Genomic DNA, 27,871 nt, shown 5'->3' with positions numbered 1-27,871 from the left:
ACAAGTCCCAGAGGGCCGCTCGCGCACCCCGCCACGTGTTTTCTTCGCCCGCCAATGGGTGGAAGCGCCGCGTGAGCCTGTTCCCGCCCCCCGGGCGCGCCCGAGCCAATCGGAAGGGTGGTGTGTGTGCGAGGGCAAGTGGGGAGGGGGACTCAGCTCAGGACAGGGAGGCCCTGCTCGCAGGTCCCGGGGTCCCGGTGGCAGCCGGAGCGCTTGGTCCGCAGGCGGCGGGCGGGTGGTCCCCCCTCCGCCCCCACCCTGCGCGTGCGCGCCCCGGCCCCTCCCTCCCTGCCACCCCCCTCGGCTCCCGCGCGGCGGCGGCGGTTCCTCTCCCCCTCCCCCCAGCCCTGGCTCCGGGGGACCCCGCGATGCCGGTCCGCACCGAGTGTCCCCCGCCGGCCGGTGCCTCGGCCGCCTCCGCGGCCTCGCTCATCCCGCCGCCGCCCATCAACACCCAGCAGCCCGGCGTGGCCACCAGCCTGCTCTACAGCGGCTCCAAGTTCCGCGGCCACCAGAAGAGCAAGGGGAACTCGTACGACGTAGAGGTGGTGCTGCAGGTGAGCGCCGGGCCGCGCCGGGCCGGGGCCCGAGGGCCTCCTCGCGGCGCTCACTGGCCGTGCCCGCCCCCGGCTCCTCGAGCCCGCAGCCGCGGACCAGGCCCTCGCCGCCGGGCCTCCTGCACCAGGCGCTTCACCCCCGGGACCTGCCCAGCTGGTGTCTCACACTTTCCAAGCCCCAACCCTGACCTGCCCCTCACACCGGAGCCTGTCGTGGGCAGCTCCTGGCCGACCCTGAACACTCTCCCAGACTCGAAGCCCGTGACCGGCCTGCCTGGGATCCGGAAGCCCCCTGTGACTGGCCACCCTCAGACCTGAGTCCTTCCTCCCCAGGACCTGTCGCCCCAAGATCAGCTCTCCCTCCAGTCCCTCCCAGAACCTGAAGAACTCTCCGTTGGTTTCTCCTGCCTGGGAACCCTAGCCATGGCTGGGCCCGTGTCAAATTATCCCAGACTTGAGACAATCCTCTACCCCTCCCCTTTCCTCAGTTCCAGGGATCCTCAAACCTTGGGGCCCTCCTCCCGGGATTTCTTCCTTGGGAGAGCCTAGTGCCCCCTCAGACCTGGGAGCATCCTCCCTCCCTTAGCCCCTGAGCCCGAGAGCCCCCAGTCCACAACTGATTCCTCGCCTCTGGTTCCCCCTCAAGACCAGGCACTCACATCCTGGGTGCTGCTGGCTGGAGCTCCTCCCAGTCTGTTCCGATCTTGCCTCCTGGGGCCCCCCACTGTCCCCCGGTCTCTAACTGGCGCAGGCAACCAGCTGCCGGCAGCCCCAGGCCTCCTGCTCTAGGCTTCTTCTCATGCTCCCTATCTCCGTTCTCTGGCCACCTCCAGTCCCCTCCCAGTCTCCCTGACCTGTGTCCCCATTACCTCCCCAACCCCTACCTTCATCTTCCTTCTCCTTGGCTCCAGGGGACCCTCTTTCTATGGTCTTAACTTTTATCTACACAGCCAGGGCTTCCTCCCGGTGTCTGATACCCATGTGCTGGGAAATCGAACTCACCCAGCATTATCTCTCACACAGTATTTCCTTGCTGTCTCTCTACCTCCCCCCCCCCCCCCCCCCCCCCCCCGTCTGACCTGAATTTCTAAGTACCTGCTGCCAGCCCCTGATAGCTTTGGAGCTCAGCTTTACCCACTCTGGCCCTTTTCCGCACCTCACCCCTCTCATGCAAGTGGTAACACACTTGATATTTTTTTCCCAGCGGGAGGAGGTCAACAGTAGTTATTACTCCTTTCTCTCCCCCTTCCCTGCAAAACTGTTCCTCCATAGCTACCCCTGCCTGCCTCAGGACCCACTTTCCTCCTCCCTTTGCCCCCTTTTTTCCTTGGCCTGACGCCCCACCTCCTAGGCTGTTCCCCAAAGCCCCTCCAAACGTCTGGCCCCTTGAAAGGCCTCACAAGAGCTCTGAGGACCTAGCGTGCCACCTTACTGCCCCCATGCGTGAGGACAGAACGTAAGCCGTGTCTTTTCCTTATGTGCCCTTGGCTCTTTAAAAATGTTAAATCTTAAACAGCCTCTCCTCTGAGCAAGTGGGTCTCCCACCCAAAAGTCAGTGGGGATACATTTTATTTTTGCTAACAGCAGGGCATCCTTAACCTCTTTTTTCTTACTGTTTTGTGGGAATCAACAGTTTCCTCTTTTTTCGATTGGGAAAACATCACGTTAATCGTATCCTTGGTCTGTAAACTTAAGTTGCTATCATGAGCCATGATATTTATTATAACTGGAAAACTATTATGACTGAGCCATTCGTTCTCCATAATTAGATCTATGATAGGGTGATCCCTCTTCCCTTCTGCTTAAAATGTGAGAATTTACTATGAAGTAAAGGCTTTTTTTTTTTTTTTTTCTGCAACAAATCATAAAATTCTGGAAGTGAGATCCTTGGTTGTGGGTCATGTTTGGAATGATCTTGAATTTGCACCCGTTGTTTCATTTGTTGGTTTCCGAGGTGGTAGGGGACGACTTGGCAGGGTAGCTAAGTGTCAAAGAGAAGTTGTCTGTGGTTCTTACAGCAGCCACCCCCTTCTGTCATGGTGTGTTGTTTCTGAAGTCTTGTCAGATGCCCATTTCCTCGCGAACCAGTGTACGTGGTGATTGCGTTGGCGCGTGACTGGTCTCAGGGTAACCCAGAGCGGAAACCTGGCTGATGGCTGGAAGCCACTCCAGTAGGATGTCTTGATGGTGGGAGCGGTGGTCATGCCCAGGAATGCTGCCCTGCTTCTGGGCCGGTGACCTGTTTGTCCATCATTGAGACAGTCAGTGGCATGTGACTTATTCCATCATCTGGTTTTACAGCCAGGACTAGTTTCTTAGACTCAGCCTTCTTAGAATACTTCTGTCTTTCATACCTCAGCCTCCTTCCTGCTTGCTCGCTTGCTTGCTTTCTTTTTTTCATAACAGCTTTATTGAGATACAATTCACACATCATACAGTCCACCCAATTTAAGGCGTACAATTTCAGTAGTTTCTAGTAGAGCCACGCACTTGGGTGAGCATCTCTGCAGTCTAACTTTAGAACACTTCCATCACCCCCAAAAGAAACACCACCCCTTAGCCATCACCCCTTCTCAACTCTAGGCAGCCACTAATTTTATTTTCCCTAAGATCTGCTTATTCTGGCCACTTTGTATTAAACGGAGTCATATACTATGTGACCTTTTGTGCCTAGCTTCTTTCACCAAGTATGTTTTCAGCGTTCACCCATGTCACAGCATGTCAGTGCTTTATTATTTTGGGGGGGGGGGGTGCATAATAATCCACTGTACGGACGTACAACATTTTGTTTATCCTTGGAGCAGTAGATGGATATTTGGGTTGTTTCCACTTTTTGGCTCTCGTGAGTAATGATGCCGTGAACATTCCCTTTCGAGTTTTTATGTAGGCGTGTCCTCATTTCTCCTGGGTAGAAACCTAGGAGTGGAATGCGGGGTCCTATGGTAACTCTATGTTTAACATTTTAAGGAACTGCCAGACCGACGTCCAAAGTGCCTACGTCATTTTGCACTCCCCCCACCGGGCGATGAGGGTTTCAGTTTCTCCACAGCCTTGTCAACACTTGCTATTTATTTGTCATCTTTTTGATTGTAGTCATGCTAGTGGGTGTGAGGTGGTTATCTCATTGTGGTTTTGATTGGAATCTCCTTACTGGCTAACGATGTGGCACATCTTTTCCTGTGCTTTTTTGGAGCCCTTTCTTCCCTCGAAATTCCAGTTTAAAGAGCTCCCCCAGACCTTCGTGAGATTCTGACTAGGTTTTTGTTGTTGCTGTTGTTACTTTGACGACTCTGTTCCTCCTCTGCCATCCCAAGAGCCAAGAGTAACGTGAAGGCCAGGGTCACCGTGACAGCATATTAAAAAGAGCAGCTGTTGGACACAGCTGTGCTGTCAGACTTCCTTGCCTAACGTTTGCCTTGTCATCCTTCCCATGGAGATGCCGGTCCGTCGTTTGGTGAAAGTTCTCTGCGTCGTAGTGTATTTGAGTTCACCCCCCATCACCAAGATCAATTTGGGCAGAATGGGAGAGACCCGTGGTTGAAAGGAGGCCAAACTGCAATTCTGATTCTCAGGCACGTGATAATCCACGCAAAATGTTAGCCAATTTACAGTTCAGTTTTTAATCTCATTAGCAGGTATCCTGGCCACCTGATACCCTTTCCAGCAGCTGTGAAGCCCCAAACTATATTGAATTCAGTGAGAATTGCATACGTGAAATTTAAGGCCTCAGGTTAGAGCTGTGTGTCTTTTAATGAAAGTTCTTTGCTGAACCGTGTGAGTGCAGATCAGCCACTTTGGATGACGTCCAGCGCCGAGGCCCGGAGATGAGGATATTTTAAATGCTTGGGCGGTTTTCACATGGAATACCTTTGTCACCGGCACCGAACTGTGGGAGCGTTTTAGCTTTATCGAAGCCCATTTGCTTTGGTGCTGACCTCATCTGGCTGACTGCATTCATTACAGTTTTTAAAGATGGCCTTAGTATTTGATTTCTGGTGTAACTGGAAGTCGTTAAGTCCCCAGACCTGATAAACACCACCAGACTCTCCAAGTTGCTTAAAATGAGACCTCGCTTAACACGAAAATCTCAGCGTGCTGCAGCACCGGGGTGCTTTGTCTTGCTTTAATTCCGGGGGTTTGCTTTGTCCGTGAGCCCAACCAGCATGAAATCTGAAAATCTGCCTGTTGGGGATCAGTCCATCCGGATTTGGGTGAAATGGCTCATTTAGGGTGCACTCAGCTGTAGGTAGCCATACCCTTTTCGGAATAGTTAAAAGCAGGGGTGAACCTGTCATCTCAGGTCACAAGAAGCCTGGAGGTGGCTTGGTTCCAGACTGGCTCATGCGGGGGCCCGTTTCCTTCCACGTTTCCGTGCTGCCCCTTGGCATTTCCCGGCCTGTTTCCCCTCAGGGTCTTTATGTGGCTGCCCTGGGCACCGCGTGCAGGTGCTGCCACCGTCACGGGAAGAAAGAGAGCCTCTTTGGAAGCCCCAGTCTTTCCCAGCAGCACCCAGGAGACTTACACACATACCTGATTGGTCAGAATCGGGTCACTCACCCCTAAACTGATGACTCACAAGGGGACAGGGGCACGGGTTTGCCTTGCACCCGTCAGGCTGATCGGGTCTTGTGGGGGCAGGGTAGGTGTCAGAACAGGATCTGGGCCCTGCCGGCTTGGAAAAGTAGGAATTTGGTTGTAGGGTAGGTACCGGGCCATGCTGCAGCAACCCGTAATTGGTACATACTACACCTCAAAATCTATGTTGCCTGTTACCCCTGTTTATTTTAGGCTCCTAACTCTTCATCAAGAGACACAAGCATTCATATATGAAACGGGCAGCGTGGCCCCTCACAGTATTTTCCATTCTGGGGTCAGCGTCTTGGTTCACAACTGCAATTTTTGCCAGAGAAGTCTTCCTAAGATGCCTTGCTGGGATATGCTGCCCATTTCGTAAAGAAATAATGCGAGATTGTGCTGAGTATAAATACGGGCGAGGAGTACATTTTTTAGACCAGTCGGAGACCTGTGTTGAGCGGGCCGACTGTTCCAGAAAGGCCCTTTGGTCTCAAGATACTCAGCTGAAGGAGGTTGAGAGGGTCTTGAGATCAGGTAGCTTCTGAACAGGCACGGGGGCAGGGCGGGGCGGAGGGGACTCACAAAGGTCTCAAAGGCAGGTGAGCCCTGGCCGTGCTAGGCGCCCACCAACCTCCGGGCCTCCCTCAGCCCACCTGGCCTCTGACGGCCGGGCACATGGTTTTCCGCAGCAGCCCCAGCTGGTCTCCCAGTGGTTCCTCCGGTTGTAATGAGGCTGTGTGTCCTTTCTTTCCAGCATGTGGACACGGGGAACTCTTACCTTTGTGGGTACCTGAAGATTAAAGGCCTTACTGAGGTAAGCACTCACTCAGATGAACTAGAACTGGAAGGTGGACCGCGCGCTCCTTGTGCTCAGAGTGTGAAGGGCCAGCAGTCAACTCTGAGGCCTGATTAAAGTGCCCTGTTAAGTGTCGTTCTCATACAGTGAGCTCAAAGCATGTGGTTTTCATGTGCCCTGTTGGAAAGTATACAGAGTCACAAATCTGTAGAAGTTTATAAATACATCGTGTTGTTACCAACACTGTTGATTTCATTTTTAATCCTTTCGTGGAAAAAAAAATGTGGTAAGAACATGGCTACCACCCTCCTCACCTGCCGTCGGAAGTTTTAAGGTTTCTAAGGCAAGCATTAATCCTTCCAGAGCCAAGGTCTTTGGAATTCCTTAAACCTTTTAGCTCACTGGAACAATGAAAAAGTCATCATCCAGTTTCTAACAGGAGTAGCTGCTGTGGAAATGTAGACTGTTTTCCTTTCCTTGAACCAGCTTGTTACATCTCAGAAGTCCTGGGAATATAGAAAACAAGAAAGAGCATCCTTTGTTTTCCCGCTGGTGACTAAACAGGAAGAAGAAGGAGGGGGCTGGACTGGCTGCCTGACTGCAGCCCGACCTGGCTGCAGAGCCCTGTGGCCTGATCACTCCTCACTGTCTCCGTGGCCCAGCAGTGTTGAGAAATGCTCCACAGAGCCATAGAAAGGTCAGAGTGACCTTGTTGCTTTGCCCTTTACTGGTGCCATGGCCTTAATAAGAATGAAAAATACCCGCTCTGTCTCCTCAAGGGGCTTATCCTAGTGGGAAAGAAAGAACGTAAGAGTAAGAGGTCTAGACTATAGTATAATACCAATGGGGGGGTGCTAACTAAGGCACAGATCATCCTCTGTCTTGAAACCATTGTTTCCATCTCTTTGATTCCATCCGGTTCTGCTTCTCTGTTGGAAGTTTGAGACTTTTCTATGAAGTCTGGTGTTGACATGAAAAGATAACTACTCCTCCCTTCTAGAACGTTACCCAAGCTAGTAGGGGTAGAAAATGAAGGCAAAATGAAGGATTCCAGCCTTTGAGTTTGCGGTAGTAGGAAACAAAGTGAATAGAGTATACCCAACTCGTACAACAGGCAGCCAGATGCATTCACTGAGCACAGAACACAAACAGTTAACTTCATAAGGAAACCAGCAACATCTGTCACCTGGAATGTTAGCACTGCTTCTAGAACCAGCCACTCTGGTCATAGGAAGCTGCACGGAAATGGCAAGTAGCATTAAAAATCCCCAAACCGTGTACAGAACCTCTGTGACGTTTCCATCAGGAGCAGGTAACCTTAACAAGGTGGGGGAAGCTCTGAGTCATGAGCAGCAGGCTCCCTGAGGAGCTGCTAGCTCGGCCCTTCGCTGGGGCCAGTTCGGGAAGGGGACTTAGGCTCATGACAGGGATGAGGACACCATCCTCCTGGCCAGTTCTTCCCGCCTGCGCACGAGCAGCCTCACAAGCACATGGCCCCCCAGACTGGTCTGCGCCGGGTTGCGCAGTGGACTCAGGTGTGGCGCTCAAGTGGCCTTGAATTGGAGAAAGGCGGCTGTGTTTCCGAGGCTCCTAGGACATCAGGGTTCTTTGGATTCCATCTCTTTTAACAACCTTTTTAGTTGCTTTACTGACATACAGTTCACATACCACACAGGTCACCCATGTAAGATGCAGGGGATGCCTGGCTGGCCCAGTCAGAAGAACATGTGACTCCTGGTCTCAGGGACGTGAGTTCAAGTCCCACGTTGGGCATGGAGCCTACTTAAAAAAAAAAACATAAAATGTACAGTTCATTGGCTTCTGGTATAGTCATGGTGTGGTACAACTATGGACTCACCTTTGAAATTCTAAATCCAGTACGTGGTCACTGGACACGATCACTGAAATGCCAGAAAGGGTGAGGATTCTCTGAATGACTTTATATACCTGTATTCTAAAATACAGCTGTTCGTGTTTGTTTGCTTTAACATTTATAGTTGTTAGGATATCGAATATGTAATTGATTTTAATAAAAGCATTTAAATGGTTGAGTTTTAGCCATAGTCTTCCTCTTGTACACCACATGGAAAATTAACTATTAAGTTGGAGATCATTGGTCTCTTGGCTGCCTCACATTCACGAACGAGCACAGTTCTTACAAAGTTCGTGTGCCTTGTGGAAATGGAATCCCAGAATTGTGAAGAATGGGCGTCAGGTAGCATTTTCTTTGCAATGCTGAGCCCGCCACCAGCAGAAAGAAGGGACATTTCTAGGGAGGCCCAGAAGCTGGCACAGGGCCTAGGAGCCCAGCCTTGGGAGAGTCACGGCCAGGCCCTCCACTCACTCACTAGACAGGTTTGAAAGCTTCTGCTGAGCTTGTGCTAGACTTGCTCTGAGCCAGGCCAGGGAGATAGGTCACGCTAATCAAACTCAGCAGGACTGATGTATAAACAAGAATGCTCATTTACTCATTTCTAAAATGAGGTACATGCACGTTCCAGAAGTCCTCTCTGACTTAGTAGCCAGTGGGTGTTAATCCCCCCAGAACGCAGGTCTACACGGAAAGCCAGACCCATTACTGGAGAGTTTTTGGTGGGCCTGTTAACCGTGCGGGGAGTGGTTTGGACGACTTAAATGCCACGACTGCTAGGCCCACTGTAGTAAGCCCACGCCTGTTCTGGGGGTGAGAGTGGGGGGTGCTAGCCATGTCTCTTCTCTCTGACTCGTTTTTTTGACGACCTTCCCGCAGACAGAGTTTTTCCTTTGAGTTTATACGTTACCGCCACTTTGGCTGTAGTCAAGTGCTTAAATTCCCTGGTCCTGCCCTGAGAGGTAGTTCGTGGTTTTGGTAACTTCTGTACATATTGACTCGCACTCATTAGGCAGTATTTATTTTATTTTAATTCTCAGAGTTCGGGGGTACCTTGCAGTCTCCCTTATCTACTGCCTGAGATATTTTTGGAGAGACGTCAGTGCAGAATCAGCTCACTAGGAAGACTTTCTATTTGAACCATAAGTATTTTCTTTGTATTGTAAGAGGGCCCGTTTATCATTTCCTTCTTTTCTCTCTTGTGGAAGCTAAAAAAAGTTAAAACCTCAGAAAATCAATATGTATAGCTTTTCATTTAAAATCTCAAGCCTATGGGGCGCCTGGGTGGCGCAGTCGGTTAAGCGTCCGACTTTAGCCAGGTCACGATCTCACGGTCCGTGAGTTCGAGCCCCGCGTCAGGCTCTGGGCTGATGGCTCAGAGCCTGGAGCCTGTTTCCGATTCTGTGTCTCCCTCTCTCTCTGTCCCTCCCGCGTTCATGCTCTGTCTCTCTCTGTCCCCAAAATAAATAAACATAGAAAAAAAAAAATTTTAAATCTCAAGCCTAGATGGCGTAGGTGGTTAGGTGTCCGACTCCGGCTGAGGTCATAATCTCACGATTTGTGGGTTCCAGCCCTGCGTCAGGCTCTGTGCTGACAGCTCAGAGCCTGGAGCCTGCTTCGGATTCTGTGTCTCCCTCTTTCCGCCCCTACCCCGCTCACGCTCTATCTCTCTTTGTCTCTCAAAAAAGGAGAAACATTAAAATAAAATAATTTAAAATCTCAAGTCAGGTACTGATACAGAAGTTTCTCCCTTAGCAGTTCTTCCTAAAACAGATGAGGATAATTTATGTATACCTTTAAAATCAGGTTTCCATTTAGGAAATCTCCCCTTTAATTTCTTCACTCCGTATATATAAATACCTGAACGAGGAACCCGGCCACCGTGTCGGGGGTAAAGGGTTGAGGTTTGGTGGGGGGTGGGGGCCTTATGTATCTCAGAGTTCACTGTGAAGACAGCCGCCAGCCTCGGTGGTGGATAGTGAAGCAGGCCCCTTCAGTCTGCTCCTGTGCGGGCGGGCGGCCATACTGTTTCCTGGGAGCTGCTATCTCTTAGCGACGTCCCCAGCTACATCATGGCAGGCCAAGCCAAGAGAAGTAGCAAAGCCATCGGAACAGATTTATTTTATTTTATTTTACTTTATTTTTTATATAAAAAATTTTTTTTAATATTTATTTTTGAGAGAGGGAGAGGATGAGCTGGGAATGGGCAGAGAGAGAGAGACAGAGAGAGAGAGAGAGAGAGAGAGAGGAAGACAGAGGATCCAAAGTGGGCTCCACGCCTACCACAGTGAGCTTGGTGCGGGGCTCAAACTCATGAACCGCGAGATCATGACCTGAGCCGAAGTCAGACATTTAACTGGCTGAGCCACCCAGGCGCCCCAGAACAGATTGATTTTAAACACACATAGATGTTTGTTGCAGAATAAGGGGGGCATACATAGTGTCTGAAGAAGAAAGTGGGACCTCTAGTCCCAAGGACATTAAGACTGTAACCCATGGTTTGCCAGGCCACTGACCACCATTACCGTGCTTCCAAGAAGCACCAGAGGCTGGCAGGCTGGGCTGAAGGGTTGGCTAGTTGGTCAGGCAGTTGATTGGGTTTTACAAATGCAGAGAAGTGGTGGACTTATTAAATTGTTAACTTTTTCTTCCATTAGTATTTTTCAGAATCTTTGGTGCCTTCTTCTTAGCAGATGAACAAATAGCAAATAAAATTGACAAGAGCATTCTAAGCACCCAATTAGGATGACAGCTTATTTTTTCCCGTTTTTGTGGGGGTTTTTTTCCCGTTGTTGTGATTTTCCATTGCAGACGTGATTTATGTATATTTTCCCTAGTATAAATTGCCTTAGTTCATATGATAAAATTAAATGTTACTCTAACATATCAAGGTATTCTTTAAAAAAAGAACACAAAACAACCACAATGACAACCAAAAAAAAAAAAAAAAAACACACACACACAAAAAACCAGCGCCTGGGTGGCGCAGTCGGTTAAGCGTCCGACTTCAGCCAGGTCATGATCTCGCGGTCCGTGAGTTCGAGCCCCGCGTCAGGCTCTGGGCTGATGGCTCGGAGCCTGGAGCCTGTTTCCGTTTCTGTGTCTCCCTCTCTCTCTGCCCCTCCCCCGTTCATGCTCTGTCTCTCTCTGTCCCAAAAATAAATAAAAAACGTTGAAAAAAAAAATTAAAAAAAAAAAAAAAAAAACCAACCCACTCCCCGGACGGGCACAGGAGACAAATGACTGAGCTAGTTTGAGAACCAGTGGGCATGGCGTCAGGGAGACTGAGCTGTGAATGCTGTGATTGTGGAGCCTCCTGGGGTGTTTTTCTTGGAAAGTAAAGTCAACTTAGTTACCATCTGCTTTGTATCCTAGAATACTCAGAATTTACTTGTTCAGGTTCTTTTCGAGTGATTAGTACATAACAAGCGAAGTCAGGGAAGGGTTCTCTGCTTCTGGCAAAGTTCATAACGTCCAAGAGACTTTGTGGGCACCTCCAATTCAAGCAGACTCCACAGCCATCGGCAAATCTCTGGACCTAACTCTGGGTTGTTGCTTAGCCAGTGAGACCATTTTTTCAAAGTCCTAGGAAGAAGTTAAAGAGCAAGGTTGATTTTTCCTTTGGGAAAGGTTAAAACTGCTGTTCAACATCTTGTTTTGGTATTTGGGTTTTTACCATAGGAGTATCCAACTCTCACGACCTTCTTCGAAGGAGAAATAATCAGCAAAAAACACCCTTTCTTAACGCGGAAGTGGGACGCAGACGAAGACGTTGATCGGAAACACTGGGTGAGTAGGTGTTGGGTCCACTCTGGGCCGCCCACGCGCTGCCGGGAAGCCAAGAGACTTAGCTCTCGGGGTCTTATCACTGTGCCCCGTCCTGCTCACCTGTCCACTGGGCTTCTCACCCCAGCTCCTGACAGACACACCCAGGCTCAGCTGAAGTACCATCAGGATGTCACCGGAAATGCCAGTGCCCCTGCTTTTCGGTGTCAAAAGTGGAGTGTGTTCTAGATCACCAGTAGGGAGCACTTGGAGACAACTCATCATCACTGCCCTCAAGTCTTTTCATTGGCTTTCACACAAGTTGTTGTGTCTTCAAAAATCCATTTCTCTACCTGTCAAAATAGCCTTCCGGTTTAGCTGACCGGGGCGATGATGAATTTTGGTTTAACACTAGGGAAGTCCAATGTGCTCACCCTCTACACCCACCAGAAATTCTTGTGTCAGTAATGAAGATTCTAGAACTCTTCGTGCTTCCCACTGCCACTCACACCCGGCTCTTCAAGTGTCTCCTGATTCTGGCACGATACTCCTTGGAGAAAACTCCCGACCGCAGACCCTCATCTGGGTTAACATCACTATAGATCAGCTGCTTTGCTTATTAATGTTTCCTACTTGAGATAGGAAAGGAACATCTCTCAAATGTTGAGTTTCAGTTAAATTTAAGCTTTTAAAACCATTTTTTGGTGAGCTACATGTTTTGACTATTGTAGCAAATAGGACTGAAAGTCATTTGCGTGATACTAGAGAATACCGTAGAATACTGCGTAATACTGCGTAATACTCTAGAGGATACTGGAGAATACTGTAATACTAGGGAATGAACGAGAGCCAAGTCTCTGGGGATTCTCAGTCGGGGGATCACTCAGTGGCTCAGTCAGTGAAGTGTCCGACTCTGGGTTTCGGCTCCGGTCATGACCTCATGGTTCATGAGTTGGAGCCCCGCATCGGGCTGTGCGCTGGCAGCTCGGAGCCCGCTTGGGATTCTCTCTCCCTCTCCCTCTCCCTCTCTCCTTGCGCCTCCCCTGCCCGCTCGCTCTCTCTTTTTCTCTTAAAATAAATAAACTTGAAAAAAAAATACTCAGTTGGGGAGCCCGAGAGGCACACGGTCGTGCGGGCATCAGAAAGTGGTGGAGGCTCCTTGGTGCCGTCTGACCCCACCCTGCCCAAGGCCGGCCCTTCCTGCACGGCTCGACCCCTCACGAGGTGGCTCCTTCCTCTCCCAGACAGTCCCCGTGAGAACGATCTTCCTGATCTTTCTTGTACCGAATGACAGCCTGTCTCCCATCCTGCTTTGTTTTCCAGCTCAAATTGGTTCTGCAAAAAAAGCAAGGTCTTTTGAGACTCTATGAAAAGTCAGTTTTAAGTTAGGTTGGCTACGAATTAAATACATAGAAAGCAACTCTTAATTTTCCAGACTTCCATTAGAATACTGGGAAATGTCTGTTCCTACCTCTGTTAGGCTAAATTGAAATAGTTTGAGCGAAAGAGCGTCTCAGAAGGCCTCCCTGGGTCCTTCCCGGCATGCTGGATGGGGGAGGACCAGGAGCTGGGCCTGAGGGCTCTTCTTCACCCAGCAGTCTGGTGACCTGTGCAGGACTCAGAGTCTCCCGAAACTCTCTCAGCCCGTGCAGGAGTCCCCGATGCCCCTGTGGGGCTCCTGGAGCTCTGTACTGCACCTCTGTCTGTCAGGGATTTGTAGCACCTGATGCAGGCCTGCCTCAGAGGTATTGCAGGGTCCATTCCGGAACACTGCAACAAAGCAAACATTGCCATAAAGCAAGTCAAATGAATTTTGTTGGTTTCCCAGTGCATGTAAAACTTACCTTTATGCTGCGCTGTACTCTGCTAAGTATGCGATAGCATTGTGTCTAAAGCAATGTACATACCTTAAGTTTAAAGTACTTTATTGCTGGGGCGCCTGGGTGGCTCAGTCGGTTGAGCGTCCGACTTCGGCTCAGGTCGTGATCTCGCGGTCCGTGAGTTCGAGCCCCGCGTCGGGCTCCGTGCCGACGGCTCGGAGCCTGGAGCCTGCTTCGGATTCTGTGTCTCCCTCTCTTTCTCTGCCTCTCCCCTGCTCATGCTCTGCTCTCTCTTTGTCACAAAAATAAATAAAAACATTAAAAAAAATTTTTTTTAATTAAAAAATAAATAAATAAAGTATTTTATTACTAAAAAATGCTAACCATCCTCTGAGCTTTCAGAAAGTCCCAATCTTGCTGGTAGAGGGTCTTTTTTTTTTTTTTTTCGTTTATTTATTTTGAGAGAGAGTGTGGGGGAGGGAAGGGACAGAGAGAGACGCAAGAAGCATCCCAAGCAGGCTCCATGCTGCTAGAGCCAAACCTGATGTAGGGCTCAATCCTACGAATGGTGAGGTCGTGACCTGAACTGAAATCAAGAGTCGGATGCCTAACCAACTGAGCCACCCAGGCGCCCCACTGGTGGAGGGTCTCACCTGATGTTGATGGCTGCTGACTCATGAGGGTGATGGTTGCCAGAGGTCGGATGGCTGTAGCAATTTCTTAAAATAAGAGAACAGTGAAGTGTGCCTCATCGATTGGCCGACTCTTCCTTTCACAAACAATCTCTCTGTGGTGCGGGATGCTGTTTGATAGCATCTGACCCTCAGTAGAACTTCTTTCAAAACTGGAGTCAGTCCTCGCAAACCCTGCTGTGGCTTTATCAACTGAATTCACGTGATATTCTAAATCCTTTGTTGTCATTTCAACAATCTTCATGGCATCTTCACCAGGAGTAGATCTTATCTCAGGAAACCACTTCCTTTGCTCACCCATCAGAAGCAACTCCTCATTCGTTCACGTTTCATCCCGCGGTTGCAGCCATCGGTCACGCGTTCAGGCTCCACTTCTGACCCTGGCTGTCTTGTCATCTCTGCCCCGTCTGCCTCCACTGAAGTCTTGAATCCCTCAAAGTCATCTATAGAGTTGGAATCAGCTTCTTCCAAACTCCCATTGATATTTGATTGTTTGACCTCTTCCCGTGAATCACAAATGTTCTTTTCTTTTTTTTTTTTTTAAATCACAAATGTTCTTGATGGCACCTAGAATGGTGAACCCTTTCCAGAAGGTCTTCAGTCTACTTTGCCCACATCCATCAGAGAGATCACTATCTATGGCAGCTATAGTCTTAGGAACTATACTTCTTAAATAAGAACACTTGAAAGTTAAAACTGCCCCTTGACCCATGGACTGCAGAACGGGTGTTGTGTTGGCAGGCATGAAAACAACATTAATCTCACGGTACGTCTCCCCCAGAGCGCTTGGGTGACCAGGCTCTTTGTCAGTAAGCAGGAATCTTTTTTTCTGAGCAGTAGGTCTTAACGGTGGGCTTTAAATATTCAGTAAACCATGTTGTAAACAGATGTGCTCTCATCCAGGCTTTTTTCTATTAATAGAACACAGGCAGAGTAGATTTTGCATAAAATTTTAAGGGCCTGAGGATTTTCAGAATGGTAAGTGAACATTGGTTTCAACTTCAGGTCACCCACTGAATTAGCCCCTAGCAAGAGAGTCAGCCTGTCCTATGAAGCTTCGAAGCCAGGCGTTGACTTCTCCTCTCTGGCCATGAAAACCCTAGATGGCGTCTTCACCCAATAGAAGGCTGTTTCATTGAGTGTGGCCATCATCATGAGTTATCTTAGCTCGATCTTCTGGATAACCTGCCGCAGCTTCTGCATCAACACTTGACATTTCACCTCTCACGTTTATGTTATTGAGATGACTTCTTTCCTTAAACCTCCCAAACCAACCCCTGCTAGCTTCAGACTCTCCTTCTGCACTTCCTCACCTCTCTCAACCTTTACAGAATTGAGAAGAATCAGCCTTGCTCTGGATTAGGCTTTGACTTCAGGGAACATTGGGACTGGTTTGACCTTCTATCCAGACCATTAACCCTTTCTGCACATTAGTAATAAGGCAGTTTTGAGGGGCCGCCTGGGTGGCTCTGTTGGTTAAGCTCCTGACTCCTGACTTCAGCTCAGGTCATGATCTCATGGTTCATGAGATCGAGCCCTGCAACTGGCTCTGCATGGAGCCTGCTTGGGATTCTCTCGCCCTCTCTCTGCCCTTCCCCTGTTTGTGCACTCTCTCTCTCTCCTCTCAAAATAAATAAATAAACATTTAAAAATAAACAGACAAGTAATAAGGCTGTTTCGCTTTCTTATCATCCATATGTTCACTGGAGTGAACTTTTCCTTTCCTTCAAGAACTTTTCCTTTGCATTTACAACACGGCTGTTTGGTGCAAGGGGCCAAGCTTTCAGCCTCTCTTGGATTTCGACATGCCTTCCTCAACTAAGCTTAATTGTTTCTAGCTTTTGATTTCAAGTGAGACACGTGCAACTCTTCCTTTCCCTGGAACACTTCGAGGCCATCGCAGGCTTTTTAATCGGCCTCATTTCAGTATTGTTACGTCTCAGGGAAGAGGGAGGCCTGAGGAGAGGGAGACGGATGGGGGAACAGCCAGTGAGTGGAGCAGTCAGAACACACACAACATTTATCACTTAAGTTTGCTGCCTTATAGGGGCCCCCAAACAATTGCAATAGTAATACCAAAGATCTCTGTGGGGCGCCTGGGTGGCTCAGTCGGTTAAGCGTCCGACTTCAGCCCAGGTCGTGATCTTGCGGTCCGTGAGTTCGAGCCCCGCGTCGGGCTCTGTGCTGACAGTTCAGAGCCTGGAGCCTGTTTCAGATTCTGTGTCTCCCTCTTTCTCTGGCCCTCCCCCGTTCATGCTCTCTCTCTCTCTCTCAAAAATAAATAAACGTTAAAAAAAAAAAAAAAAAAGATCACTGATCACAGATCGCCATAACAAATAAAACAGTAATGAAAAAGCTTCAAATATTGCAAGAATCACCAAAATGTGACACAGAGACACAAATGCTGTTGGGAAAATGGCACCAATAGCCTTGCTCGATCAGGGTTGCCAGGAAACCTGGCAGTTTGTAAAAAAAAAAAATGCAACATCTGCAAACAGCAATAAAGTGAAGTGCAATAAAACCAGGACTGCCAGGGCACCCGGCTGGCTCAGTCAGTTAAGCGTCGACTTCAGCTCAGGTCATGATCTTGTGGTTCATGAGTACAAGCCCCGCATCGGGCTCTGTGCTGACAGCTCGGAGCCTGGAGCCTGCTTCAGACTCTAGGTCTCCCTCCCTCCCTCCCCTTCTCCTCTCATGCTCTGGCTCTCTCTCTTTTTCTAAATAAACATAAAAAAAATAATAATAATAAAACTGGACTCCCGGTAAACTAGATTCAGAGGCACTGTATTATTTCATGCTCAGGTTTTTCTGAATGATAATAAAGTTGGTATCATGGTGGTACCATAAAGTCCAGATTCCATAAACTCAATCTACTGAGGATAGAAATACATGTGTGACAAATTCTATGGGTTAATAATTCTGTATCTTAGATTTTATTTAAGGTGTAATTCTTATAAAATTATTGCATGCTTGTTTTTAAGCGTTTGAATAAGTAGAAAAACAAAAGGAAAAAAATCATCTATAATAATAATACCGAAGCTAAAACAAGTATTGACCTCTTTTTTTTTTTAAATAAAAATAGGATCATGAGACACAATTTTGTAATCTATTTCTGGTGTCCCTTTTTTTTTTTTTTTAAATATATTTAATTTATTTTTTAAATTTACATCCAAGTTAGCATATAGTGCAACAGTGATTTCAGGAGTAGATGCCTTAGTGCCCCTTCCCCATTGAGCCCGTCCGCCCTCCCACAACCACTCCAGTAACCCGCTGCTTGTTCTCCGTATTTAGGAGTCTGTTCTGTTTTGTCCCCCTCCCTGTTTTCGTATTATTTTTGCTTCCCTTTCCTCACGTTCATCTGTTTTGTGTCTTATAGCCCTCATATGAGTGAAGTCATGTATTTGTTTTTCTCTAATTTCGCTTAGCGTAATACTCTAGTTCCATCCATGTAGTTGCAAATGGCAAGATTTCATTCTTTCTGATTGCCCAGTAATACTCCATTGTATATACACACCACATCTTCTTTATCCATTCATCCATCGACGGACATTTGGGCTCTTTCCGTACTTTGGCTATCGTTGATAGTGCTGCTGTAAACATTGGGGTGCATGTGTCCCTTCGAAACAGCACACCTGTATCCCTTGGATAAATGCCTAGTAGTGCAGTTGCTGGGTCATAGAGTAGTTCTGTTTTTAAATTTTTGAGGAACCTCCGTACTGTTTTCCAGTGTGGCTGCACCAGTTTGCATTCCCACCAGCAGCGCAAAAGAGATCCTCTTTCTCTGCATCCTCGCCAACATCTGTTGTTGCCTGAGTTGTTAATGTTAGCCATTCTTATAGGTGTGAGGTGGTATCTCATTGTGGTTTTCATTTGTATTTTCCTGATGATGAGTGATTTTGAGCATTTTTTCATGTGTCGGTTGGCCATCTGGATGTCTTTGGAGAAGTGTCTGTTCATGTCTTTTGCCCATTTCTTTGCTGGGTTATTTGTTTTTTGGGTGTTGAGTTAACCCTTTATCTGATAATGCCATTTGCGAATATCTTCTCCCATTCTGTCGGTTGCCTTTTAGTTTTGCTGATTGTTTCCTTCGCTGTGCTTTTTATTTTGATGAGGTCCCAATAGTTCATTTTTGCTTTTGTTTCCCTTGCCTCCGGAGACGTGTTGAGTAAGAAGTTGCTGCGGCCAAGATCAGAGAGGTTTTTGCCTGCTTTCTCCTTGAGGATTTTGATGGCTTCCTGTCTTACGTTTAGGTCTTTCATCCATTTTGAGTTTATTTTTGTGTATGGTGGTCCAGGTTCATTCTCCTGCATGTCGCTTTCCAGTTTTCCCAGCAACACTTGCTGAAGAGACTGTCTTTGTTCCATTGGATATTCTTTCCTGCTTTGTCAAAGATGAGTTGGCCATACGTTTGTGGGTCCATTTCTGGGTTCTCTATTCTGTTCCTTTGATCTGAGTGTCTGTGTTTGTGCCAGTCCCATACTGCCTTGATGATAACCGCTTTGTATACATCTTGAAGTCCATCTGGTCTCGTTTTTTAAAAGAAATTAATCGTATATTACCCACTTCCTGTTTCTTCTTCACTAGCTGGCCCCAAGCCACTCTACTCTGTCAGAGGACCCCACTGTAGTAAGCCCTGTCTCCCCCTTCGGTGAGACATGCTGGCTCTCAGTTGTTCTGCATGATTCTGTTGCTACTGTTGACTCCCTTACAGAGATGTCACTGGTCATTCCTGGCTTTGTGCAAAGGTGTCCTGAGAACGGGCCCCCAGAATAGCATCCATTCCCAACCCGGGGCCTTTCCTCAGACAACATGAACTAGGCAGGCGTAGCCCCATGATGCCCCAGCTGGAGTCCAGCTCTGAGGTCACTGGTGGGGACCTTGGGCTCCCCTTCCAGGCCTCGGCCTTTGCTGCTCTGGTCAGGCCACCTCCAGCAACTGGCACGCGTTTGCAAAGGCAGTCGCCGCCAGACACATAAGGGTCGTTCTGACACCAGCCTCTCCCTCCGTAGATCAGTTCTCATGCTGTGTCTTTTGCTTTCAGGGCAAGTTTCTGGCTTTTTATCAGTATGCAAAATCATTTAATTCAGATGACTTTGATTACGAAGAGCTGAAGAATGGAGATTATGTCTTCATGAGGTGGAAGGTAAGGCCCCACCCCAGGCGGTCTTCTGGCTGTGCCAGTGCCTGCGTTGGACCCACCGCCCCATCTGCCCTGTCCTCATGCGGTGCCTTTAACGCTCACGGAAAGCGGGCACAGCTCCAGGCCACTCTGGCAGACTGCTGCCCTCCCAGATGGTTTCTCTTTGGTTAAACTGTTTGGTGGTCAGCTGACGAATTCGTGGCTAGGGGGTGGTCCCCCTCAGTACCTTTGACTGTCCACGTGGAGTCCTCCCAAGTGTCCTGTGGATTCAGGGGAGAACCAAAGTCAGTCACCCATCACCTCTGGTTCTCAGCCACAGGCTGCGACACCCCCTTAAGGGACCGCTCCCTCACCACGTCCTTGCTGAAGGCTCGGTGCTGTCTCAGCTTGTCTGGTTCCCTCCAGCTCAGGAAATGAGGGACCAGGAATGGAATTTGGGTTTTCCACTCACCAGCCCTCAGAGAACTGCATCTGGCTGGACTCGATAGATTGGCTTTGGGGCTGACAAGGCTTTTGTGTTCCCTGTTTTGATAGCATGGTATTTACTGTGTTCCAGCTCCAGGATAGCACAATCATGAAGCCAGTTTGTGAAATCACTGTGTGAACGGACACCCACTTCCAACCCCTGGTCCCCAATCTGCGGGGAAAAGCCGTTTTATCTTGAAATCTTGCCAGCTTTCCGAAAAGCCAATCATTTAGAGTAGTGATTCCCAATCTTTTTTTTTTTTTTTTTTTTTTTTTTTTGGTATTTATTTTTGAGAGAGAGAGAGAGAGAGAGCACGCGAGCGAGCGGGGAAGGGGCAGAGAGAGAGTGAGACGCAGAATCCGAAGCAGGCTCCAGGCTCTGAGCTGTCAACACAGAGCCCGACATAGGGCTCGATCTCATGGACCATGAGATCATGACCTCAGCCAAAGTCGGTCGCTTAACCGACTGAGCCACCCAGGCGCCCCAGTGATTCCCAATCTTTAGCTTGTATAGCTAATTTTTTTTTTTGAAGGAGGGGGGATCATCACTTTCTGAGTGGACGCTTGCCAGGCGTGGAGAGTCAGGGCGGGGTCCTGCCCTTGCAAGCTTGCCATCTAGTGGGAAGTGTGCCAGTGAAATAACATGTTGGAAGAAGTAGCCTCCAAAGTTCTTATTTTAAAATTAATTTTAAAAACTACCATTCAGAGGTTTAGGAAAGGAAAAGATGAGAGTGTTTTGGAAAAAAAAAAAAAAAAAGAGTTGAGCACCTGGGTTGCTTGATTTTGGCTCAGGTCGTGATCTCGAGGTTTGTGAGTTCATGCCCCACATCGGGCTGTGCACGGCCAGCGCAGAGCCTGATTGGGATTCTCTCTCTCCCTCGCTCTCTTCCCCTCCCCCACTCTCTCTTTCAAAATAAACTTAAAAAAAAGAACTTCTCAGGGTGACTCACTGTGGGCCTTCAGGAGACCTCCTGGAGCCTTGGGGCCACCGACTTTATCTTACTGGGACAGCAGGTCCTTTCAGCTTGGCTCTAGCCAGAGATAACAAGCTTGCCTCTTCCCGAGGTGCTGTTCTGATGGCTGTCGCCGAGGCATAGAGCTTTTTCAGGGGGTGTTATGGGTTGTGATCTGCCCTCAGAGTGAAGTGACTTGCTGTTCTAAAGGTGATCAGGAACCTAGCACCAGTTCCTGGGGTGGAGCAGAGAATTTCTCTCCCTGGGTGGTTCTGTCTGTGGGCTCTGAAAGGTAGGTAGGTATCGATTCACTTACGAGATACGTAGACCATAGGACCTTCTCCTCACTGCTGATCTCAGTGAGCTCAAGACACAGGCTCCTGTGTTAGCATCGAGAGCGAGCAACACACGAATGCTATTGGCAGGTTGGGTTGAAACGCACATGTTGGCCATTGTCCAGCAAGTCTGGGCAAGGCCGTGTGACAGTGGAACCTTAGAAGCACCTGGAGGCTAACGAGGAACGCCAGAGGTGGCCGGGCCACACCGTCGGTTACTAACCTCCTCCGTCTGTGTGCAGGAACAGTTCCTGGTCCCAGACCACACGATCAAAGACATCAGCGGTGCTTCCTTTGCTGGGTTCTATTACATCTGCTTCCAGAAGTCAGCAGCCTCCATAGAAGGCTACTATTACCATAGGAGTTCAGAATGGTAAGGAACCCCAGAGGCGCAGGGGGCGGCTTGCCGCTGTCCCCCTGGCTCTCCCTTGGCTTGCCCAACCAAAAGGAGACCTCTCCCCTGTCTCTGCATAGCTTTCATGCTCTGTCTGCATGCAGAGGGCCTCTCCAAGCGACCTCAGTTGCTGGTGTAGGGGCTCCCATCCCTCTACACGGAGCAGAGGAAACAAGATGAAAGTGAAGTGTAGATAAAGGAACGCATTGCTGACAGCTTTCAAGCAGTTCTGTGTTATCAGCAACGTTTCTCCCAATCTCGCTGCTCTTGTATTTCCTCCCAAATTTCATCAGTAACTAAAATGTAAAATCCGACTATGAATTTTGCTGCCGGCAGCCTTTTCGATTTTGTGGCCACGTTCCTCAGATGCTGGCCCCACATGCACTTGATCTCGGTCTGGTGACCTAGGGTCCCCCCGTGGAGCTGGCGGTCCTGCCCTGTGTCTCACCTGAGGTGAAGGACTGAATGCCACCTCAGGAGCTAGCTTTTGTCACCTCTTGGGGGGAATCTCCTGCCTCCTCGCTGCTTCTCAAAGCACCCGGCCGTACCTGAAGAAGGAACCATATCGTAAAATACCTGGTTTCCTCTCTGAATGTAGAGACCCCTCATGCCCTTCCAAATTTTTCACACTTCGGCGACTTGTAAGTGATGCCACCCCAGCTTGACTCAAATTCCTTGTTCAGTGGCAGCACAGTGATACCTGCAAATACGTGCCCGTGGCTCAGTGCAGTCTCAGCGCCTCTGAGAGCCACGACTCTTAGGGTTTCAGTAGTTGTTCAGTTTTCAAATGAGTTTTCAAAACATGTTATATCCTGTTTTAAATGACAGCTTTATTGAGATAATTCACACACTATTTGGTTTGCTCATTGAAGCTGTACAGGTCAGTGGTCTGTGCAGCCATGACTGCAGTCAATTTTAAAACATTCTCATCGCCACAGGGAGAAACCCTCGTACCCCTTGACCATCAGCCCGACTCCCCATCCCCTCCTGGCCCTAGGCAACCACTAATCTACTTTCTCGCTGCGTAGATGTGCCCGTTCTGGATATTTTATATAAATGGGACCATATACTATGTGGCCTTTGTGTCTGGCCTTTGAAGCTTCAGCCTCGTTACAGCAGGTGTCAGCACTCCCCATTTTTGTTGCTGAATAACTTTCCGTGGTCTGGATCCACAGTAGCCCCTCCTTATCTGCGGTTTTGCTTTCCGGGGTTTCGGTTACCCGCGGTCAGCTGTAGCCCAGAAGAAGACGATCGTCCTCCTGACAGTGTCAGAAGGTCAGTGGTAGCCTAACAGCCCGTCACAGTGCCTCTGTCACTCCGTGTTTCGTCTCCTCCCGCCCCCATTTCGTCATCTCCCATCCTCACGGTACAATAAGGCATTTTGAGGGAGAGCCCACGTTCCCATAACTTTTATCGCAGTAGATTGTTACAGTTGTTCTATTTGCTGACTAGTCATTGTTGCTAACCCCTTACGGGGCCTAATTTATAAGTTGTGCTCTGTCACGGGTATGTATGTGCAGGAAAAACTATACCATACGTACGGGGCTCGGTACCATCCACGGTTTTCGGCATCCGCTGGGGGTACCTGAGCGTATCCCCCACAGATAAGGGGGGGGGGGACCACTGGACCACATTTTCCTTCTCTGTTCATCAGTTGCTGGGCACTTGGGTCGTCTTCACCTTTTGCCTGTTGTGAATAATGCTGTCGTGAGTGAGGGTGTGTAAGCATCCGAGTCCCGGCTTCCAGTTCCTTTGGGCAGATACTAAGAGTGGAATTGCCGGGTCATATGGGAATTCTGTAACTTTTTAAGGAACCACCTCCCTGTTTTCCAGAGCAGCCGCACCCTGGTACATTCCCACCAGGGCCCGAGGGCTCCAGTTTGTCCACATCATTCCCAACACTTGTTATGATGTCTTTACAATTACAGCTCTCCTAGCGCGTACGGCATCTGCAGGCGTCGTGTGGTTTTGATTCACATATTCCGATGGCTAATGCATCATCTTTTCTTGATTTTTTGTTTTGTTTTGTTTTTTGCTGTTGTTGAGAAATAAACTGCTTGTTCCTGTGCTCCTCCTCACTCCTCTGTGAAACAAGTAAGAGGAGAGCTGACGTCTACCCCATCAGCTCGGATTGTCCCTGGGGGTTATCATCCCCTTGTGTGGATTGTCCCGGCCGCCGTTTCCCTTTCATCTGCTTAGCTCCTCGGAGCAGCCTGCCGACGGGGCAGAAACATACACGTCAGAGCTCTGATGTTCTCAAAGTCTAATAGCCGTGTCTAGGGAGGCGAGAAAATGAAGCCAAAGGGTCAAATAAGATTTACGGTTAGCGAGGAAGTTCTCTCTTCCATGGCCTGTTTGCATTGCATGAGAAGTGGGGTGTGCCTGTGTCACCCACGAAGTCCCGAGGGTGCTCCAGCCTGACACACGGGGGAGCTGAGGTGCTGGCCGTGGGAGGCCGGGCAGCGTGGCAGGTGAGGATGAGGCCCGGGGCCTCGGTCTGCATCTCTCCCACAGCGTACTCCGCCTCTCCTTTTACAAGACGTACCATGGTTGCTTCATGGTCAGAGCAAAAGGGAAAGGCCTAAAAATGGCTCCTCTTACCCCCATTCGGGAGGATTAACCAAAGAAACAAATAAAACCAGAGTTGGTTCAGCTGACGAGATCTGAGATGAATCTGCGTTCCGGTCCGAGAAAGTGGCCCGTCAGGCGCTCCGGTGGCAGGGAGGGAGTTTTGGACATCCTTTGTTTGGTTTTCAGGATGCTCAGACTGCCTCCGTTTCTCTCTTTTCCCACATTGCAGGTATCAGTCACTCAATCTAACTCACGTTCCCGAACACAGCGCACCCATCTACGAGTTCCGGTGACAGCGGTTCAGAGCAGGAACCAAATAAAACTGAACTTGGCAAAAAAAGAACTCTGCCAAGAAAATCGTGTACCTGCCAGAACCAGGAGAACGTGTGTTCCTGTTTCTTCACGAGCAGACTCGCATCAGAAAGCATGAATGTTAACCCACAGAATCCAAGGAGCATGGCCAACCAACGGCAGGTGGAGGGAGTGTTCTCTGTGCTTCCTCCCTCTCTGTGGCAGTTTGGTCTTAATCTGTTGTAAGCTACCTTAAATGCACTTTTCCTTCCTGCACAGCTAACTTCTGTATCACTGAAAGGCCCATTCCTTCCTCCGTCCCCACCTCCAGCCGAGCAGAAGGTCAGCCCCCCAGTCACCCTCAGCCTTGGTGCTCAGTGGTCTCGGCCCAGGCCCCAGCCCTGCGCCCCCCACCCCCAGTTGCTCAGTCCGGTAGCTCAAGAGAAGGCAGAGCCCCAGCACACGTGTGCCGCCCCCTCCCCCCCCCCCCCCCCCCCCCCCCAGAGCTCTGCGCAGGGAATCGGTGACCAGCAGCACCCGCCAGTGAAACGTGAGGCAGAGGCCGATTGCTTAACGGGGTCCGCTGGCACTGCCCAGCCCTGCAGCGGTCACGCTAAGCTAGTCAGTGGCTGCCAGGTTCTCTGGGCCTGCCATCGGGGATCACTAAATTTCAGGCTTCCAGATCCCTGGCAGGAACGGATTCCAGTCCTGCTCACTCAGCACGTTTGCTCCAAACTTTTGAACTTGAGGGCAATACTAAACTTAAAAAAAAAAGAAAAAAGAAAAAAAAAAAGAGTTTTTTTATTACAAAATTATTTTTATGGTCCCTTTAACAAGGACCCTATGGCAAATGCACAATTATTCAGAATTACATTTTTATCGTTTTCACATTGAAAACAGCAAATGTTGACTTAGTAATTTTTATACCTATATCTATATGTAAATGTATATTTAATCAACCAGCAGTTTAAAACTAGTCATCCTGGTACAAAAGTTTTGCAGCATTGCATAAATTCTAGTGCTAAACTTGAGAGCTGTTTTTTGGGGCCAGTTTAGCATTTGTACCTCCTCCTTTTGCTACTCAGAACAGCAGTGCTTCGTGGCGACCTTTTCGGTCAAGCAGAAGGGGCCGTCATTCTCCTAAAACAGCAACTCTAAAATGTTGGGGTGGGGGAGGGGCGGGAACACGAACACGCTCGAAGAACTCAAGGCTCACGTGCCAAAGTGTGTGTGGGGGTGTGGGGTTGGGGTGGGGTGTGGTTTGGGGTGGGTGGGGGGGGGGGAGTTGTTTTTTTGTTTTTTGTTGTTGTTTTTTAATGTTTAAAAAGCTTAATAGGTTGGCATCAGTGGTAGACCGCAGAGACAGGCCGGGCTTTGGGGGGCATCGCGTTTGCTGGCGGTTTACAAGACTCACTCAGAACACAAGACAGAAAGCTACAGCCCACGGGAGCACAACCAGCTGCAAGCTGCAGGTCCACGGGCGGTGTAAGGACACACAAGGCCCTTCGGTCTAGATGAGCGGTGTCGGGAAACGCTTTATTCTTAACAAGTGACTTTCCTTTTGACGACACACGTACTGTATGTCACTGAGACTGAATGTCGGGGAAACCTTAGAGGAGAAGTACTTGGGATTCTAGTCAGTGGGCATCGGGACACCTAGGATGCGTAGTCCTAAGGCTTTGTACGGAGGTGAGACCAACCCATCTGGTGAGGCCAGGGTTTTGGAGCCCCAAAACGTTGCCCCGGCGACTGCAGCGGAAACATGATTCACGTCCGTTCCCAGAGATGAGTCAAATGTTTTCTCGATTCTGAAACTCCAGAAGGCATCAGGACGGCTGGCTCTGGTCACATCAGGTGATGGCAGAGTACCGAGGAGACCGCACTCGCGTGGCCTCAGTTTAGCTGGCAGGCGTCGCTTGACAGTAAAAGGAGACTGTGGGGCCGTGCTGGCTTTCCCTGGCCACACGGGCCAGCCATGTCACCCCAGATCCCCTCTCACGGCAGGCTCCTAAATCTTGCCTGAGTTTTGCAAGCTCCTTGAAGGATCTAGGCCCCGCTCAGAACCCAACGAGGGGTGAGCTCATCGGGGCCCTGTATGTGTGGCTCAGAGGTCAGCCGGGCAGTCAGCGGGCAGGGAAGGCCATTTGGAAACGCCGCTATTGTTCAGCTAGCCAAACGGGCCAGGTCCTGTTGGAGGATCTCTTCCTCCCTCCCTCTCTTAGCTAGGTAATGAAGTTGTACTGGGGAAAATCAAGTGATACCTTTGCTAGATCTTTCGGGCACACCCGAGATGAAGGTTTGCTTGCGTAAAAATCTGCCCAGTGAGGACAGGGAAGGGATTGCCTGCCCACCTCCTCTTGGTAATTCCCAAAGAATCCACGTCAACTCCTTCTCTTTCTCTCAGTTCCCCAAGGAATGTTGGGGATCACCCCCCTCTGTGGTTATTCTTTCCTGAACCTCCTCCGTGGTTTACGTGCCTCTGGTACTCTGTGCAATAGTTTTGGCTGACGCTTGTGTTCATCATCAAGAAATCAGTGCAGGATGCAGATTTTCTACCGTCTTCCTCCACCCCAAACAAACCTGCCATGAGGTAGGATCCTAGGGATTTGGCTGTTCTTTCCACTGCTCAGAAAGCTTCCATTCTGTACCCCCAGCCTCGTCTCTCCTCTGTGCTGGAATTATCCCTCCCCACCCACCCATCCTCTCAAACTTTACAGCATTTCAGCTGCAGCCCCAAAGTAACTAAGCAATCCTTCACATGAAGTAGAAAGTCCCATCTGTGTGCTGGTTCTGTTGATAACGTGGAAATCACAAACTCCAGGGGAGCAAAGGGGCTTTTCAACGTCTTTTGCTTTCAGAAACAGGGAATTTATATTCTAAGGCCTTGAATTGATTTTTTTTTTCCTCATAAAATAGTCTGATAAGCTAATTTTTAAAAAGAAATGCCATTAAGTATGTTGCATTGTGGTTTAAAATTACTAACAAGTTCTGGGAAAGAAAAATCTTTGATTTTGAATCTTACATGTTTTTAAAAATTAGATTTGAATGGGCACAAAGTATGAGTATTTTGTTTCTTTAGGGAGGACATGTGGAAAGGGTTTGAGGGTCTGGGATGGGAGAAGTATTTTGCAGAGCTATCAATGTCCAAATAATTTTTAAAAAATAATAAAGGTATTTAAGCAGTGACTTTGTCCTATTTCTTTTTTTTTTTTTTTTTTAGTTTATTTATTTTGAGAGAGAGGGAGAAAGAACGAGTGGGGGAGGGGCAGAGAGAATCCCAAGCAGGCTCCACGCTGTCCGTGCAGAGCCTCACTCGGGGCTCAGTCTCACGGACCGCGAGATCACAACCTGGGCCAAAATCAAGAGTCGGACGCATAACCGACTGGGCCACCCAGGCGCTCCTTGTCCTATTTCTAAGTCAAAACCGTTCTGGTAGAAGAACCCAGCCCCCTTTCCGGCCCTGTGTCTGTGGAGGTTTCCGGGCCGAGGCCCCCCCTGGGGGACTGATGCAGTCCGTGTCCTTGTCCCTCCTCGTTTCAGTGTTGTCAGCTGCTGGTCAACACGGATGTTTGAGCTCCGTTTTGTTAATTTCTACACTTCTTTAAACATGTGGGAACAATTTTTTTTTTTTTTTTTTTGGCACGTGT

At 49.0% G+C, this 27,871-nt stretch overlaps 1 protein-coding gene across 1 annotated transcript; it reads left to right on the top strand.

Annotated features, from left to right (window-relative positions):
• The first annotated feature begins 127 nt into the window (after positions 1-127).
• On the top strand, positions 128-27,410 carry GID4 (GID complex subunit 4 homolog). Its single transcript, XM_058705983.1, has 6 exons — positions 128-557; positions 5,887-5,946; positions 11,480-11,587; positions 19,117-19,218; positions 21,211-21,341; positions 24,163-27,410. Exons 1-6 carry the CDS (start codon positions 369-371, stop codon positions 24,224-24,226), a joined length of 654 nt encoding a protein of 217 aa, XP_058561966.1. The 5' UTR covers positions 128-368; the 3' UTR covers positions 24,227-27,410.
• The last annotated feature ends 461 nt before the right edge of the window (positions 27,411-27,871 follow it).

The sequence above is a fragment of the Neofelis nebulosa genome, chromosome 16 (genome assembly GCF_028018385.1).
Source record: "Neofelis nebulosa isolate mNeoNeb1 chromosome 16, mNeoNeb1.pri, whole genome shotgun sequence".
In the NCBI taxonomy this organism is placed as follows: domain Eukaryota; kingdom Metazoa; phylum Chordata; class Mammalia; order Carnivora; family Felidae; genus Neofelis; species Neofelis nebulosa.
This window is presented reverse-complemented; position numbering and strand designations above follow the sequence as displayed.

Bases quoted from the DNA above. Each gene is read 5' to 3' on its own strand.
- GID4 (XM_058705983.1), top strand. From the start codon at position 369: ATGCCGGTCCGCACCGAGTGTCCCCCGCCGGCCGGTGCCTCGGCCGCC. The intron at 11,588-19,116 runs GTGAGTAGGTGT...TTTTGCTTTCAG, and splicing joins ACGTTGATCGGAAACACTGG to GGCAAGTTTCTGGCTTTTTA. The intron at 21,342-24,162 runs GTAAGGAACCCC...CCCACATTGCAG, and splicing joins TACCATAGGAGTTCAGAATG to GTATCAGTCACTCAATCTAA.